The 19,572-nt window shown below is 37.4% G+C and overlaps 1 protein-coding gene across 1 annotated transcript; it reads right to left on the bottom strand.

Annotated features, from left to right (window-relative positions):
• Nucleotides 1-3,019: 3,019 nt before the first annotated feature.
• On the bottom strand, nt 3,020-5,001 carry LOC131933512 (uncharacterized). The gene has a single exon (XM_059290259.1). The coding sequence runs from the start codon at nt 4,999-5,001 to the stop codon at nt 3,025-3,027; it is 1,977 nt and encodes a 658-aa protein (XP_059146242.1). The 3' UTR covers nt 3,020-3,024.
• Nucleotides 5,002-19,572: the final 14,571 nt, after the last annotated feature.

Here is a 19,572-nt window from a genome sequence, read left to right as displayed (position 1 = left end):
GTTGTTATTCTTTTTAAAATGGCTCAGTTGTTATCATTGATGTTTAGTAGGATGGAATTTCGGGGTAGGGCAGACGGGAGGGAGGTGCAGGTCTGTAGGGGTGGGTAGGGAATTTCCCAGTTATTTGAGGTTTGTAGCGATGCATTCAAACTTACGAGTCAAAATTGAAGTTGATTAATAGGCTAATTCTCTCAATGTCTTGCACGACAAAGCTGCAACGCCTGTACTGTTATTATTACGTACAGGCCCTGTTCGACCCTTCCACCCCACCCCAACCCCCACACACATTAAATTCCATTGTTTGTAGAGTAAGAAAGGACTGTGGGTCTGTTTGGAACTTTTAACCATTTTCTTTTTTAAATTATTTATATAAAACAAAAATTAAAATTTCAATGTAAAGTTTTAATTTTTTTTAAATGGAAAAAGGGCCCCTATGTCTTGCTTACGCTAGCTTTACGGTAGATACGTCCCTGGTGTGTTTGTTGGGGGGGGGGGGGGGAGGTTGCAGTTGACCGTAAAAGCCATCACAGCGGAAATTAACGCTTTAGTATACAGACTGTTACTTCCCATTTATACTGTTTGTATATTAAAAGGGAAACAACCTTAAACTATGCTCTCAATAGTCGTTCAAAATGTAAAAAATAAAAAAGAATAATACAAATTTAAAACAAGACAAATCAATGCTTATTATTATAAAAATATGAATATTAAATTATTTATGGGTCTTTTTTTAAATATTTATATTATCAAAATTTAAAGATAGCATTTGTCTATATTCCAAATAGAAAACTAAGAGCAATACTAACCACTTATAAAGTATAGTAATGGTATTTACCATTAAATAAAGTACTATAACACCACTATAAATCCTGTAGGCCACACACGCTAAATCTTCTAAATATATAATTCTCTTCATGGAAACCATAGAAAACACCACACAGCCTAGCCACCACCCTCATCCCCACCTGTAGTGTTGAATTCACAAATTATGAATTGCTGATAAGCTGAAAATAAAACAACTAGATGGCGGCGTATACTACGTCGCGGGTCATCTCGTGACGTATATTTTTAAATATTGTTTCTTCTGATTAAGCGGTTTTTATCACTGCTTATCATTTCTCTAAAACATAATACGTCTCTTTTCATTTGTTTTAAATATTAGATGGTTTTTGTAGCAGTAAAATTTGTGTAGATAACTGTAGGGTGATGGTGTGTGTGTGATTTCTGAAAATTTAAGATTTATTTGTACAAGTGGTGTTTTTTTTTTTTCTTTTTTTTCAAAAAGGGAAAATATAAATGTAATACAGTTTTTACCATTGTCAGGTATCATTTCCCTTGGTAGAGACATCGAAAGAAATCGTATGAACCAGAGTTACGAACATTGCAGGTAAGATAATTTTACGTGGGACATTTGATTGTAAGAGCTACTTCTCATATATAAACATATAGATTGAAGGGAGGCAATCTTTAACTCTGCTCCCCAAAGTTGTAAAAATTTGTAAATAATATATATATATATATATATATATATATATATATATATATATATATATATATATATATATATATATATATATATATATATATATATATATATATATATATATATAATGTAAATTATTACAGAAACTACGAATGTTAAAACATACTGTTATTTTTGTGCAGATTTTATATTATTGCATTTTGGAAGTAATTGTTTGACTCTATTTTGAATATTAAGTTACTCGTTTGTAATTTTAATTTCTTTTTTTTTTTTAAATTTATTTTTCCTTACAAAAGCCTGCTTCGATAAAGTTTTTAATTAATTTTAACCTCTAATATATAGTGCAACATGAATAGAAATCTGCGAACACATAGGTTTTAACCTTTAAAAGATCCGACGACAATTGCAGTGCGATATAATGTTGATATTATCTCATCTTAATATCCCACCATATCACAATGATCAACTTCGCATATTTTAGAAAGATATCTTACAAACCATTTTCCACCGCTCGTAACCACCAAAAATTATCACACAAGTGCGTCCACCCCCCCCCCCCCTTTAAAAAAAAGTCTGGAAAAAACACTGACATCAACTAACACTAAAATAAAAAGTAAACTTTGAATGAGAAAAAGACGTTTCAGTTTTATTGTTTGAACTATACTTTCATGTCTGTTCGCCCAACAACATTAATGCACATTTTTCACCAATATCCTTCCAACACCAGTAAATAGTAATGGCAGAGGTCCACTTACCAGTGGCGTAGCCAGGAATTGGTCATGGGAGGGGTTCAAATATTTTTCCATATGTATAAAATCATAATAATGGAACGATACATGTTTTGTTTCTACTAGGTATCGATTCTATGCGGAGTGACCTAACAATCAGGCACAAATAATGGAACGATACATGTTTGTTTCTACTAGGTATCGATTCTATGCGGAGTGACCTAACACTCAGGCACAAATAATGGAACGATACATGTTTGTTTCTACTAGGTATCGATTCTATGCGGAGTGACCTAACACTCAGGCACAAATAATGGAACGATACATGTTTGTTTCTACTAGGTATCGATTCTATGTGGAGTGACCTAACACTCAGGCACAAATAATGGAACGATACATGCTTTGTTTCTACTAGGTATCGATTCTATGCGGAGTGACCTAAGACTCAGGCACAAAAATGAAGCGAAAGAGTTGTTGTATTTTTTTTTTGCTAGTCATTGAAAATGTGTGGTATGATCAGATCATCGGTACAAATAGGTGAACGATACATGGGTTTGTTTACCTAGGTATCGATATTGTGTTTAGTGACCTATGCCTCAGGCACGACCAACAGACCGATACATGTTTTTTTCTGCTAGGTATCGATACTTTGTGGAGTCACCCATGGAACGATAAATCCTTTGTTTCTACTAGGTATCGATACTGGTACACAAAATGGAACGATACGCGCTTTATTTCTTCTAGGTATCGATACTATGTGGAGTGACCCATACCTCAGACACAAATAATGGAACGATACATGCTTTGTTTCTATTAGGTATCGATACTATGTGGAGTGACCCATGCCTCAGGTACGACCAATGGAACGATACACGACTGACTCTCTATTTCCACAACTTTAATCCTGTCACATATTCCGGGTACAGTTTTTAACAAACTCGAATCGACCTCTTCCGGTTTCGTTGAACAAAATAAGATTAGCTCTCGTTTGTAAAACACGGCGCCAGTTAAATCCCATTCACAATTTTTCCAGAGTTGCGTCACCAGTTTAAACTTGACTCTTGAGTTCGTTCCCATTTTGACTGATCTTAAAGCGCCATCTCGTTGAATTATAAACACTTCTTTACCTTTCTGAAAGTTAACAACATTAAGTCCGGGACCGTCAATGTACAATTTTTTAGTCGTTTTGGTGTAAAAATTACAGCAGTAAACTTTACAACAAACCGGCTCGCACCCGTAGCAGTTGTAAAATATCAAAACAGTGTCTTGAAAAACGCACACAGAATCGTAGCCCGTATCCCAGGCAAACTCCACAAAATTTGAAATATTTTTCTCCAGTTTTTCGCGTTTGAATGTGTAGCTGCTTATATTAGCGAATACATTATTTAACGAGATGAGATGGGTTCTACTTTCCCCGCATCCTTTACCGAGTGTTGTTAGTTTTTTATTATCATCGAGAATTGCGATATTTTTATTACAGCAGGAGTGGCGGTGAGAAGGTTCGCGTTTTACATCAAACTCGCAAGTTGTCTCCCTGCTTAAATAAAAAAAGCATAAATTCGACCCGGAAGACGCTAAGCAGGAAGGAAAACTGGTATCTAATTCTAAATTGGTGTCTAGTTTAATCTGACACGTAGACTCAGTGTTGAGGTCGAAGATATTCAGCTGACCGAGGTTGATAAACACGACGGCGTTTCTTTTCCCGCTGTGTTTTCTGTAAGGGATGACAAGGGTGCTGGAATAGGCAACGGAGCGCCATTGGTACAGCAAGGCTTCGTAAATGATGGAGTGAGCTTCCGCACACGACCGTATGCACGGGTGAGCTAAAAGCTCCTCAAGGAAACGGCGACTGGCTAAAAACGAACGCGCTGCTGATAAGAGTTCAACAAGTTGTTTGTTTCTAGTTTCGCTTTCTGTATCAGATTCACCGCTTGAAGATTTACTGTCAGTTAAGTGTGTATGTACTTGGATCATTTCCATTTTATCAACAGTATTGGCTAGGTTTTGTGGTTGTAAGGAAGAATCAACATTATTCCCGGGTTCAACATTGCTGTCTAATTCTGATTCTAACGACCATTCAACATCTTCTACTTTACCAACAAGCGCTAATTCTGAAGTTGTTGTTTCGGTTTCAGTCTCTTTATAATCCCAAATTTTAATTTGCCGCAGTTCACTATTACCATTAGTAACCCAGTCCAATATTGCCTCTAAGACAATATTCTCAGACTTGACCTTCAAATCATCATCCTCAACCAACGAAAGTAAAACCGGAAACGGAAGTTCTAAAAAAGTCTCCGTCTCAGAAAAATGATCAAAATTTTCTTTCATGAATTTCACCGAAAATTTCACCACAGTTTCGGAATTCAAATGCTTGGCTATATTATAAAATTGTATATAATTTTCTAGAGACATGTTCTCCTTCACAAAATTCTCACACTCGTGTATCAAAAATGGTATATCCAGCATGTGAGTCGCCTGCCACACGGCAAGCACATTATCCAACCTCACGCCATCAACACCTGTATACATCGCATTGATGATAACTTCAAACGTTTCTTTACTCATGTTATTTAACTCAACACACCCTTCCTGCTTTTCTTTGAAATCCCCCCTAAGCAAGCCTTTAAAAAACGTGGAACAGGCACTCAGAATAAATTTGTGGCAGAAAAATTCCGCGCCATCGACCATAACTCTAAAGTCACTGAAGTTGTCCCCCTTCCACTCTCTGCCTAGACATTCCAGCACTCCGCTAGCCAGAGTTGGTTTCACAATGGTGTTCGCTTCATACATCCTAAAATTAGAAAAAAAATTAACTAAACTGATTATAATTAAAAACTTTTTTAAAGAAAAAAGACTTTTATAATATCCACAAATAACGAAATAAATTAAAATGTAAAAAAAAATTGTACTAAAAATGAAAAAAAAAAAAAAAATTGCTTTACTAAAAAATAAAGGTCTTGGTGCTCAAAGATGAAGGGATGGTTTGTTCAGCACTATGCCAAGCCGTCTTTACTGTACCCAATATGAGCCAGGCACCCATCAGAGCTGGGTGGACTCAAGAAGGTTCTACTGGCTTAAACCCGGATTCGAACTTAAAGGACTATGTGCACGGTAAATGAGCAATCTCCTTCGCTCTTTTCTTCTGCCAACTGAGACCTACAGTTGCTCGCAGCTACCAATGTGTTACCTTACAGCTACAGCTACACTACATGACATACAGTCGCTAGCAGCTACCAATAAGTGACCTTACAGCTACGCGACATGACCTACAGGGTGGTATGGCTGGTGGGTGGTAATTGTTAGGTCAATAATCATTTAAAATTAGTTCATATTAATGTATACCACCATATTACAAACAAAATAAAACTCATATGGAAGATATAACAAAACCATCCGCCTACACATAAAAGATAATTTGGAGGTTAAGCGAATTTCTCATTAAGAAACTCTTTAACCGTACTTCAAACATGGGTGTACCTTTAATTAAGTGTTCACAATACCTGTCGCATATTTTCCAATAGTACTTTATTATATTAAAACATAGTTTAAAACTCTATGCAGAATAAATACGTATATACATATACACACACACATAAGCACACACACACACACACACACACACACACACACACATATATATATATATATATATATATATATATATATATATATATATATATATATATATATATATATATATATATATGTATGTATAAATGTATAAATGTATGTATGTAAAATATGTATATCTATATATATAAAGCAAAGTGGTCAAGTGCCCGATAGGGCACTTCCCGGCGCCGCAGGCGCGTCAAATTTGGCACGATGGTGCCTTCGGGCGATAGAACACGAAGGCCGGTGACGGTTGGCCGAAAAGTCTACGGAGAAGGGGTCAAAACTGACCTCGACTGACCGGCGCCTTATATGGGCTATATTACGAAAAAAAATTTCCTCCGACGACCCCCCTTGAAATTTTGTGAGGTGGTAGGAGAACACCTTGGGGTGTCACAAAAAACTCGCCATGTCCGGGAAAAATCGGGAAATGGGTCAAAACTGACCAGTCGTATTTCCCTATATAATCTTTGTATTTTATGGGAAAAACAGAGGGTCATTTCAAAACGGATTTTAGGGCACTTACCCTGTTTACATCTGGCTAATTTTTGGCATGTTTATAGGTAAATGGATTGACCGTAGGGCAGACCTGTCGGTCTTACTCAAAGCCCTCGACGAGGGCTAAAAAGTGACCGCGAGTGAAATTCTCTTTATATGAGCTCTATTACGAAAAAAATTTTCCTCCGACGACCCCCCTTGATATTTTGTGAGGTGGTAGGAGAACGCCTTGGGGTGTCACAAAAAACTCGCCATGTCCGGGAAAAATCGGGAAATGGGTCAAAACTGACCAGTCGTATTTCCCTATATAATCTTTGTATTTTATGGGAAAAACAGAGGGTCATTTCAAAACAGATTTTAGGGCACTTACCCTCTTTACATCTGGCTAATTTTTGGCATGTTTATAGGTAAATGGCTTGGCCGTAGGGCAGACCTGTCAGTTGTACTCAAATCCTTCGACGAGGGCTAAAAATTGACCGCGAGTGAAATTCTCTTTATATGAGCTCTATTACGAAAAACAATTTCCTCCGACGACCTCCCTTGATATTTTGTGAGGTGGTAGAAGAACATCTAGGGGTGTCACAAAAAACTCGCCATATCTGGGAAAACTTCGTAAAGCGGTCAAAACTGACCAGTTGTATTTCCCTATATAATCTTTGTATTTTATGGGAAAAACAGAGGGTCATTTCAACGCAGACTTTAGGGTACTTAAGCTCAGTATATCTGGCTAATTTTTTGCATGCTCCTAGGTCAATGGCTTGACCTTTAGGGAAAACTGTCGGTTACACTCAAAGCCCTCGACGAGGGCTAAAAAGTGACCGCGAGTGAAATTCTCTTTATATGAGCTCTATTACGAAAAAATTTTTCCTCCGACGACCCCCCTTGATATTTTGTGAGGTGGTAGAAGAACACCTAGGGGTGTCACAAAAAACTCGGCATATCTGGGAAAACTTCGTAAAGCGGTCAAAACTGACCAGTTGTATTTCCCTATATAATCTTTGTATTTTATGGGAAAAACAGAGGGTCATTTCAACGCAGACTTTAGGGTACTTAAGCTCAGTATATCTGGCTAATTTTTTGCATGCTCCTAGGACAATGGCTTGACCTTTAGGGAAAACTGTCGGTTACACTCAAAGCCCTCGACGAGGGCTAAAAAGTGACCGCGAGTGAAATTCTCTTTATATGAGCTCTATTACGAAAAAAAATGTCCTCCGACGACCCCCCTTGATATTTTGTGAGGTGGTAGAAGAACACCTAGGGGTGTCACAAAAAACTCGGCATATCTGGGAAAACTTCGTAAAGCGGTCAAAACTGACCAGTTGAATTTCCCTATATAATCTGTATTTTATGGGAAAAACAGAGGGTCATTTCAACGCAGACTTTAGGGTACTTAAGCTCAGTATATCTGGCTAATTTTTTGCATGCTCCTAGGACAATGGCTTGACCTTTAGGGAAAACTGTCGGTTACACTCAAAGCCCTCGACGAGGGCTAAAAAGTGACCGCGAGTGAAATTCTCTTTATATGAGCTCTATTACGAAAAAAAATTTCCTCCGACGACCCCCCTTGATATTTTGTGAGGTGGTAGAAGAACACCTAGGGGTGTCACAAAAAACTCGGCATATCTGGGAAAACTTCGTAAAGCGGTCAAAACTGACCAGTTGTATTTCCCTATATAATCTTTGTATTTTATGGGAAAAACAGAGGGTCATTTCAACGCAGACTTTAGGGTACTTAAGCTCAGTATATCTGGCTAATTTTTTGCATGCTCCTAGGACAATGGCTTGACCTTTAGGGAAAACTGTCGGTTACACTCAAAGCCCTCGACGAGGGCTAAAAAGTGACCGCGAGTGAAATTCTCTTTATATGAGCTCTATTACGAAAAAAAATTTCCTCCGACGACCCCCCTTGAAATTTTGTGAGGTGGTAGAAGAACACCTAGGGGTGTCACAAAAAACTCGGCATATTTGGGAAAACTTCGTAAAGCGGTCAAAACTGACCAGTTGTATTTCCCTATATAATCTTTGTATTTTATGGCAAAAACCGGGAAAATTTAACACAATTTTTAGGTTACTTAACGTCTGTACATCATGCTAAGTTTTTGCATACACTACTATAGATGACTATGCCGTATGGAAAAACTGTTGGTCAGACTCAAAGCCCTCGACGAGGGCTAAAAGATGATCGTGAGTGAAGTTCACCTTATATGAGATATATATATAAATAAATTGACGAACGATCCCCTTAATATTATATGACGTCGTAGACCGACCCTGGAGGGTAACAAAAAAATGTATTCCCGTCGGAAACAGCCATTATAGTCGTTAAATATGTTCATATACCGTAATTTCTTATATAAGCATAGCAAAGACATACGTCATACGTTCAGTTTTCAAGGGAGGTAACGTTTTTTAAATTATTATTTTTCAAATAATTGTATACTATTTTAAACAGAAACAGAAAATGACGAAGTATAGCATTTGTTGTAGTACAAAATTAAGTTGTTAATTCAGTTACGTATCCTAATTAGATAATCAAATAAATTTCAAAAGGCAATGTAATATAAACCATTAGATATACTGTTCATGAAACCTGTGTAGTTCTAATTCCATTTTAGTTATACATTGCGTACTTTCCACTATTTCTCTAAGAACTGCATTTAAATGACAAACAAAACATTTTTTTCTAAAGTTAGCTTTACTGTTTAAATTAAAGCACCCTCCACCCAATCCATCGCTAAATAATTAAGTATTCAAATTCTCAAATGTTTTTTAAAAACCTAAGCGAAGCTAGGCAGTATGCCTAGTATATGTATATATTAGCCTATATATATATATATATATATATATATATATATATATATATATATATATACATTATATTACTATATACTTAAAGAAACTCATTTATTTTCTACTTTTTAGTACATTAGTACCTAAAAGATTATTATTAAAACGTTTTTTATAAAAAAAAAATTCTGCACTTTAAATTCTCTAATGGAATTGAGTTGCATGACAAAAATCATTGCGCACCTAATGAACGTGATGACGTAGTGTAATAGTGCGGAATAGTTTGATGAGACAGCCTACTAATTTGGACACAATTTTAATCAATTCATACAATTTTAATCAGGCAACCAATTAAGTCAAATTTACGGTCATGTTGCATTGTCTTCATGTCTTGACTGATGTACCAACTACGAACCGTATCTGTCAGTTAGAAGTGCATGCAATTTCGCTCAATCTAGACAGACTGACGACTGACGACAGAGGAAGTGAGTTAAATAAAAGCTTGTAATAAAAATCTTACGAACTATCTTGAAAACGTGAAGCTACAAACCTTTAGTGCTTTATGTCGAGATTTCAATAGCCTTTCAATAGCCTTTAAATTTTAACGAACCCATAACCCGAACCTTTATTTTAGTATTTATTACGGTGGTGTTTACGAATACTTCTCTGTATTTTTGCTTATTTATTCCGCTGCACCGGTAGAGTTTAGCAAAGGTATTCACGTAAACATTGGGCGTTGCTTGGGAAGACAGATCATAGCGGGAATTTCCAATTTCATATTTATTTCGCCTTTTAAATTATAAAAATAAACTGTATAACAATGTTTTATCTTTATATATATATATATATATATATATATATATATATATATATATATATATATATATATATATATATATATATATATATATATTATATATATATATATATATATATATATATATATATAATATATAATATGCATATATATATATATATATATATATATATATATATATATATATATATATATATATATACATATATATATATATATATATATATATATATAATTTGAAAATAATATGGTAATACAACACATTCCGGACGATTTATTTGTCTTTGATCTAAACACAGAATTGAGCACTTGTTATATACCATTTAGTGGGTAGGGTTGGTTTATCATTTTACTATCGAGTGTTATAAGGGTAGTGATGGTTGTATTGAATAATGTTATATAACAAGACCTTTGATTTTATTTATAAAGTATACGTTCTAATGTTTTAGTGTTGTTTCGTACCTTGACATACGTGGTTTAATTAATTATCCCTTACAGTCAAGGCTTTCCCAATATTTATCATTGTTTTACTAAAATAATGTGATGTGTAGCACCAAAGTATTAGTGTTGTTGTTTGTTGGGTGGTGGGATGGGTGGGTCCTAAACTATATTTTACGCTTAAAATTTGTATGTAAGAGTTCTGTTGAAATGTAATATAACGCAATAGGCAGTAGCATTGGTACACAATGGCATATTCTATTTTTTAGTGTTTACGATCAGTTTCTTCAGGCATCTCTTCGGGGTTCTGCTGGGGGGGGGGGGGGGGGGGGGGGCTTATCCCCCCCCCCCCTCTAACAGTGTCCGCCTCCTCCCCAAAAACATCTACCGCCCCGCCCGCCCCGAAAATTTCAAGTGCCCCCCCCCCTCCCGAAAAAAAAGTCAGGAAGAAACACTGTTTACGATCTCTTGAAATTATACTTGTGATTGTATATTTTCGAATAAAAAGACAAAATCAATTAATTCAATTTCTGGGATTTTTTTTATAAAACAAGGGAAATAACTAATGTAACATAAAGTTTTAACCGTTACCGTGTGTTATTTACCTTGATTGTCTTTCCTTTTATTACATTAAAAAAAAAAAAAAGAAGCTGGACAGTGAGTTGTACACTTTCAAATAAAAATATTGTTGAAAATTTTAACGTTTTAAACATATTATATGCAGACGTTCAAGTTTAAATTTTTATGGAGAAGGTTAGTTTCAGCTTATTGATTTAAAAATTAACTATATCATCTCTCACATGCGATCCATAATCAAATTTCACGTCTTATCTTACAATGTTTGAAATCTTTGAACAACTTTTTTATTTGTTTATTTCACCCAATGTCAAACCAAAAAGAAAACAACACACAACCATCGGTTCTTTTAGCTTCTGATATTACTAAGCACTATATATATATATATATATATATATATATATATATATATATATATATATATATATATACTAGCTGCATCCCGTGCTCCGCCACGGTAAATCTTTTTTAAATGTACCAACTTGTGAACAGAACAAATCTAAACACAACACAAACAAACGCAAAAAAAAAACACAAACGAAAAAACAAACACAACACTCATAACATAAACACAATTTAAATGCAATCATAAAGGCATATTGCTCACAGTCTATCCCGTAGCGCCAAATCGCATCCTTTCCGGTGATTTTCACCCCCCCTCAAACTTTCGATTTGGACCCCTGTCCCCCCCCCCCCCGCCCTAAAACTTTCGATTTCCACCCTCCCCCCCCCTCGCAAATTTTTTCCAACCCAATTTGACGCCCCCTTAGGTCGGCACCCGGGGACATATGCCCTCCCCTCGCTACGCCTCTCCTATAAAACCCCTAGCTTGTCCTCAAACCGAAAGATAGAATAATAATTAGTAAACAGTATAAATAGTAGGCAGTATTTAAAATATCCGCGTTTTACCTACAATATTTCACTTTATCCATTCAAGCATTTTTTTTCCAGTACTTTAAATTTTAAAAATTTACAATAGAGTTTCATAACTAAAACCAATGCGCACCTAATGAACGTGATGACGCGTCTATAATAGTGCTGAATAGTTGATTAAAAATTATAAGCAATAAACAGTAGGGCCTACATTCAGTGAATAAAATAAATAAAAGATTGCCTTGTATCAATCCATGCTAATTATAATTTTCTAACAATAATTTCCTCTTACACATCCGAATAATTTGCATTCACATTTTGCTAATTATATTATTGCAACACTAATTCCTTCTATGACGAACGTATATTTGCATTCACATTTTTTATTAGCGTGAGTTTAATGTATTTTTAAATTACCTCCTTTGTCAAAATTAGAAAAGAGTTAAATTAATTTGATTTTTCTACCGTACTGTTATTATGTTATTAAAATGTATCCACTTTTTCTAGGAATATAAACGAAAATGATATTTGACATTGATCCTTTTAAAATGTTTTACCAATGTGCGTGTATTTAATATTTTCTTTAAGTTATGCAAAAGAGTAAACACAGTGGCAATTATAAAATAGCTCTATGTCGTTATATAAACAAACCCTACACTATTACTTATAATAAGACACTGCCGTGCACTGTAAAGCACAGCATGGCGCGAATGTTTACTTTTATGGTTCCAAAAGTTATAGCGATGACGGACGGACGGAAGGAAGGAAGGACAGACACAGCCCGCTTATATTATATACTAGCTGTATCCCGTGCTCCGCCACGGTAAATCATTTTTAAATATACCAACTTTGGAACAGAACAAAACTAAACACAACACAAACGAACAAACGCAAAAAAAAAAAAACAACAACGAAAAAACGAACACAACACTCATAACATAAACACAATTTAAATGCAATCATAAAGGCATATTGCTCACAGTCTAGCCCGTAGCTCCAAATCGCGCCCTTTCCGAGTCCCGGCGGACGCGTCTGACACAGTGAATGACTACAAAACAGAGGCGTTGCGACCCTTTCCGGCGCCCGGGGACAAACTTTCGATTTGACCCTCCCTCAAACTTACGATTTGCACCCCCTCCCCTCAAAATTTCAATTTCCACCCATCCCCTCAGACTTTCGATTTGCACCACTTTTGATTTGAAATTCCCCCCGCTCAAACTTTTGATTTGCACCCCCTCAAACTTTCGATTTGCACCCTACCCCCCTCCCCCTCCCTAAAACTTTCGATTTCCACCCCCCCCCTAGCTACGCCTCTCTTATAAAACCCCAGCTTGTCCGCAAACCGAAAGATAGAATAATAATAAATAATATACAATAAAAAATAGGCAATATCTATAATATCCGTGTTTACCTACCATATATCACTTTATCAATTCACGCATTTTTTTCCCAGTATTTTAATTTTAAAAATTTACAATTGAGTTTCATAACTAAAACCATTGCGCACCCAATGTCTATAATGGTGCGGAATAGTTGATTAAAAATTATAATTAGTAAACAGTACATTCAGTGAATAAAAAGAAATAAAAGATAGCCTTTTATCAATCAATGTGCTAATAATAATATTCCAACAATAATGTACTCTTACACGTCAGCATAATTTGCATTCACATTTTGCTAATTATATTATTCCAACAATTATTCCGTCTTGCAGATTTTGCATTCACATTTTTAGCGTGAGTTCAATTTATCTTTGAATTACCTCCATTGGCAAAATTACTAAGCAGTTTAATTAGATTTTTCTACCCTACTGTTATTATGTTAATAAAATGTATCCACTTTTTCTGGGAATATTAAAGAAAACTATATTTGACATTGATCCTTTTAATATGTTTTAGCAATGTGCGTGTATTTAATATTCTCTTTACGTTATGCAAAATTGTACAAACAGTGGAAATTATAAAATAGCTCTATGCCGCTATATAAACAAACCCTACTCTAATACTTATAATAAGACACTGCGGTGCACTGAAAAGCACAGCATGGTGCGTAGTTTACTTTTATAGTCCCAAAATCTATAGCGATGACGGACGGAAGGAAGGAAGGAAGGACAGACACAGCCCGCTTATATTATAGATACTAGCTGTATCCCGTGCTCCGCCACGGTAAATCATTTTTAAATATACCAACTTTGGAACAGAACAAAACTAAACACAACACAAACGAACAAACGCAAAAAAAAAAACAACAACGAAAAAACGAACACAACACTCATAACATAAACACAATTTAAATGCAATCATAAAGGCATATTGCTCACAGTCTAGCCCGTAGCTCCAAATCGCGCCCTTTCCGAGTCCCGGCGGACGCGTCTGACACAGTGAATGACTACAAAACAGAGGCGTTGCGACCCTTTCCGGCGCCCGGGGACAAACTTTCGATTTGACCCTCCCTCAAACTTACGATTTGCACCCCCTCCCCTCAAAATTTCAATTTCCACCCATCCCCTCAGACTTTCGATTTGCACCACTTTTGATTTGAAATTCCCCCCGCTCAAACTTTTGATTTGCACCCCCTCAAACTTTCGATTTGCACCCTACCCCCCTCCCCCTCCCTAAAACTTTCGATTTCCACCCCCCCCCCCCCCTAGCTACGCCTCTCTTATAAAACCCCAGCTTGTCCGCAAACCGAAAGATAGAATAATAATAAATAATATACAATAAAAAATAGGCAATATCTATAATATCCGTGTTTACCTACCATATATCACTTTATCAATTCACGCATTTTTTTCCCAGTATTTTAATTTTAAAAATTTACAATTGAGTTTCATAACTAAAACCATTGCGCACCCAATGTCTATAATGGTGCGGAATAGTTGATTAAAAATTATAATTAGTAAACAGTACATTCAGTGAATAAAAAGAAATAAAAGATAGCCTTTTATCAATCAATGTGCTAATAATAATATTCCAACAATAATGTACTCTTACACGTCAGCATAATTTGCATTCACATTTTGCTAATTATATTATTCCAACAATTATTCCGTCTTGCAGATTTTGCATTCACATTTTTAGCGTGAGTTCAATTTATCTTTGAATTACCTCCATTGGCAAAATTACTAAGCAGTTTAATTAGATTTTTCTACCCTACTGTTATTATGTTAATAAAATGTATCCACTTTTTCTGGGAATATTAAAGAAAACTATATTTGACATTGATCCTTTTAATATGTTTTAGCAATGTGCGTGTATTTAATATTCTCTTTACGTTATGCAAAATTGTACAAACAGTGGAAATTATAAAATAGCTCTATGCCGCTATATAAACAAACCCTACTCTAATACTTATAATAAGACACTGCGGTGCACTGAAAAGCACAGCATGGTGCGTAGTTTACTTTTATAGTCCCAAAATCTATAGCGATGACGGACGGAAGGAAGGAAGGAAGGACAGACACAGCCCGCTTATATTATTATATATATATATATATATATATATATATATATATATATATATATATATATATATGTGTGTGTGTGTGTGTGTAAACGATCCTCTATGTACAAGGAAGGCAAGCTAACCTGTGTGTACATCCACTCTTGACACTTTCACATTTTAAAATAGTTACGAAATTTATTTAATTTTGCTCTATATGGAGCATTAAATTGTACTAGATCTAGTTACTTCCCATTTATAAAAAGTTTACTTGAAAAAGGGGAAAAATATCAATATGTACCTAAGAGTCGATAAAAATTCGGAAAAATTCAATAATTATAGTTATAAAATAAAAGATAATTTTAATTATTACGTTTAATACAAAATTTAAATTATTTTTGATTCGTTTGTCAATCTTTATATTTAATTTTTTTAAACTTTTAAATTACTCTAGTTTTAAGAATAGAAAACCTTTACTGGCATTAGCTTCTTGAATTGTAGATTTGTAAATCTTTAGCCCACTAATTGGTTATCAAAGATTTCGTTGTTACAAAAAAACTATTAAAAAAAAAAAAAAAAAAAAGTTAATGTTTGTGGCTAACTTTCTGAAAAAAAAAGAAAATACCTTTTTAGCTTAGGGGTCGGCAACATTTTGAGATGGAAGAGCTAAAAGATACAATTTATAAAATTTCCCATTATTTATAGAGCCACATTTTAATTCCAATATTATGGTTCTTGATTAGGATTAGGTAAATGAGTTTGATTTGTTATTTAAAATATATCGCTTTAAATATGAAATAATATTTTTTCATATAAAAACAAACACATGTTTTTATAATAAAGAATAATAAACTTAGAAATCAAATAATATAACAATAGGAATATCCCAATCCATTTTTGAAGCTGTTGACTCTTATTTTTCTTAATTTATCGACATGACCTGTTCAGGTGTCTGCCATTAGCCAGGCAGGCCTCAACACGGCAAAGGCGACAAACTGGCTTGGGTATCTGCTTGATTACAGTGTATCGGTCACTTCTGTCTTTTCCACCCATTATACCCCACCCTTTAAATCCCACCCGCCATATCTCACTGTATCCCACCAATAGTTCACTTTCCCCCCGTTCATACCCAACCGTCCAAAGCTCATCCATAGTTCACTTATCCCCCTTTTATATCTCACCCATAGTTCACTTATCTCCCCTTCTTATTCCACCCTTCATACCCAACCGTTTAAATCCCACCCATAGTTCACTTATGCCCTCTTCATATCCCACCCTTCATATCCCATCCATAGTTTACTTATCCCCCTTTCATATCCCACCCTTCATAACAAACTATTCATATCCCACCCATAGTTCACTTATCCCCCCTTCATATCCCATCCATAGTTCACTGATCCCACCTTCATATCCCACCCTTCATACTCCACCGTTCATATCCCACCCTTCATACTCCACCGTTCATATCCCACCCTTCATACCCAACCGTTCATATCCCACCCTTCATACCCAACCGTTCATATCCCACCCTTCATACCCAACCGTTCATATCCCACCCTTCATACCCAACCGTTCATATCCCACCCTTCATACCCAACCGTTCATATCCCACCCTTCATACCCAACCGTTCATATCCCACCCTTCATACCCAACCGTTCATATCCCACCCTTCATACCCAACCGTTCAGATCCCACCCTTCATACCCCACCGTTCATATCCCACCATTCATACCCAACCGTTCATATCCCACCCTTCATACCCAACCGTTCATATCCCACCCTTCATACCCAACCGTTCATATCCCACCCTTCATACCCAACCGTTCATATCCCACCCTTCATACCCAACCGTTCATATCCCACCCTTCATACCCAACCGTTCATATCCCACCCTTCATACCCAACCGTTCATATCCCACCCTTCATACCCAACCGTTCATATCCCACCCTTCATACCCAACCGTTCAGATCCCACCCTTCATACCCCACCGTTCATATCCCACCCTTCATACCCAACCGTTCATATCCCACCCTTCATACCCAACCGTTCATATCCCACCCTTCATACCCAACCGTTCATATCCCACCCTTCATACCCAACCGTTCATATCCCACCCTTCATACCCAACCGTTCATATCCCACCCTTCATACCCAACCGTTCATATCCCACCCTTCATACCCAACCGTTCATATCCCACCCTTCATACCCAACCGTTCATATCCCACCCTTCATACCCAACCGTTCATATCCCACCCTTCATACCCAACCGTTCATATCCCACCCTTCATACCCAACCGTTCATATCCCACCCTTCATACCCAACCGTTCAGATCCCACCCTTCATACCCCACCGTTCATATCCCACCATTCATACCCAACCGTTCATATCCCACCCTTCATACCCAACCGTTCATATCCCACCCTTCATACCCAACCGTTCATATCCCACCCTTCATACCCAACCGTTCATATCCCACCCTTCATACCCAACCGTTCATATCCCACCCTTCATACCCAACCGTTCATATCCCACCCTTCATACCCAACCGTTCATATCCCACCCTTCATACCCAACCGTTCATATCCCACCCTTCATACCCAACCGTTCATATCCCACCCTTCATACCCAACCGTTCATATCCCACCCTTCATACCCAACCGTTCATATCCCACCCTTCATACCCAACCGTTCATATCCCACCCTTCATACCCAACCGTTCATATCCCACCCTTCATACCCAACCGTTCATATCCCACCCTTCATACCCAACCGTTCATATCCCACCCTTCATACCCAACCGTTCATATCCCACCCTTCATACCCAACCGTTCATATCCCACCCTTCATACCCAACCGTTCAGATCCCACCCTTCATACCCCACCGTTCAGATCCCACCCTTCATACCCAACCGTTCATATCCCACCCTTCATACCCAACCGTTCATATCCCACCCTTCATACCCAACCGTTCATATCCCACCCTTCATACCCAACCGTTCATATCCCACCCTTCATACCCAACCGTTCATATCCCACCCTTCATACCCAACCGTTCATATCCCACCCTTCATACCCAACCGTTCATATCCCACCCTTCATACCCAACCGTTCATATCCCACCCTTCATACCCAACCGTTCATATCCCACCCTTCATACCCAACCGTTCATATCCCACCCTTCATACCCAACCGTTCATATCCCACCCTTCATACCCAACCGTTCATATCCCACCCTTCATACCCAACCGTTCATATCCCACCCTTCATACCCAACCGTTCATATCCCACCCTTCATACCCAACCGTTCATATCCCACCCTTCATACCCAACCGTTCATATCCCACCCTTCATACCCAACCGTTCATATCCCACCCTTCATACCCAACCGTTCATATCCCACCCTTCATACCCAACCGTTCATATCCCACCCTTCATACCCAACCGTTCATATCCCACCCTTCATACCCAACCGTTCATATCCCACCCTTCATACCCAACCGTTCATATCCCACCCTTCATACCCAACCGTTCATATCCCACCCTTCATACCCAACCGTTCAGATCCCACCCTTCATACCCCACCGTTCAGATCCCACCCTTCATACCCAACCGTTCATATCCCACCCTTCATACCCAACCGTTCATATCCCACCCTTCATACCCAACCGTTCATATCCCACCCTTCATACCCAACCGTTCATATCCCACCTATATTTCCCTGATCCCACCCAGCATCTACAACACCACGTACACTGATCCCATATCCACCACCCACAATTCTCCTACACGCCACTCCCCCATCCTCCCCCCCCTCTCCCCCACATCTACCAACAGCTTATCGCAAACACACTCGGCCATGTTTGTCTTAATCAACCAATCACACAGTACCACCCCCCTCCCCCCTTCTACTTTTGACTCCACACTGCACGCTACATTTTCATTTGACCTACAAACTCTGACCTACGGCATTGAAAGGTCAACGCTCGTGAGCGTGTAGGTGTGTTGGGGGAGGGGGGAGGGGGTTGCAGGTGACGGTGGGTGCCGAAAGGTGAACTGCTCGGTACACCTGTAGCACAGTTGTACGTGACCTCGACTACTGGACGCGATGACCTTCGTGCTTGGCAGTTAAATCAGGGGGGGGGTGACAGATAGTTCAGTGAAGAACCTAAGGAGGTTGCTTGAATTCATATTGAATAGATGTAGATGTCTATACAAAAAAATATAATATATATTCAGAACGTATATACGAAACATGTTCCTAGCTGTTCAAAGGTCCCAATATATGTCTATACAAAAAAAGAAATATGTTCTTTGC

Source organism: Physella acuta, unplaced genomic scaffold (assembly GCF_028476545.2).
Source record: "Physella acuta isolate Inbredline_101_S28 unplaced genomic scaffold, ASM2847654v3 ptg002535l, whole genome shotgun sequence".
Taxonomy (NCBI): Eukaryota; Metazoa; Mollusca; class Gastropoda; family Physidae; genus Physella; species Physella acuta.
This window is presented reverse-complemented; position numbering and strand designations above follow the sequence as displayed.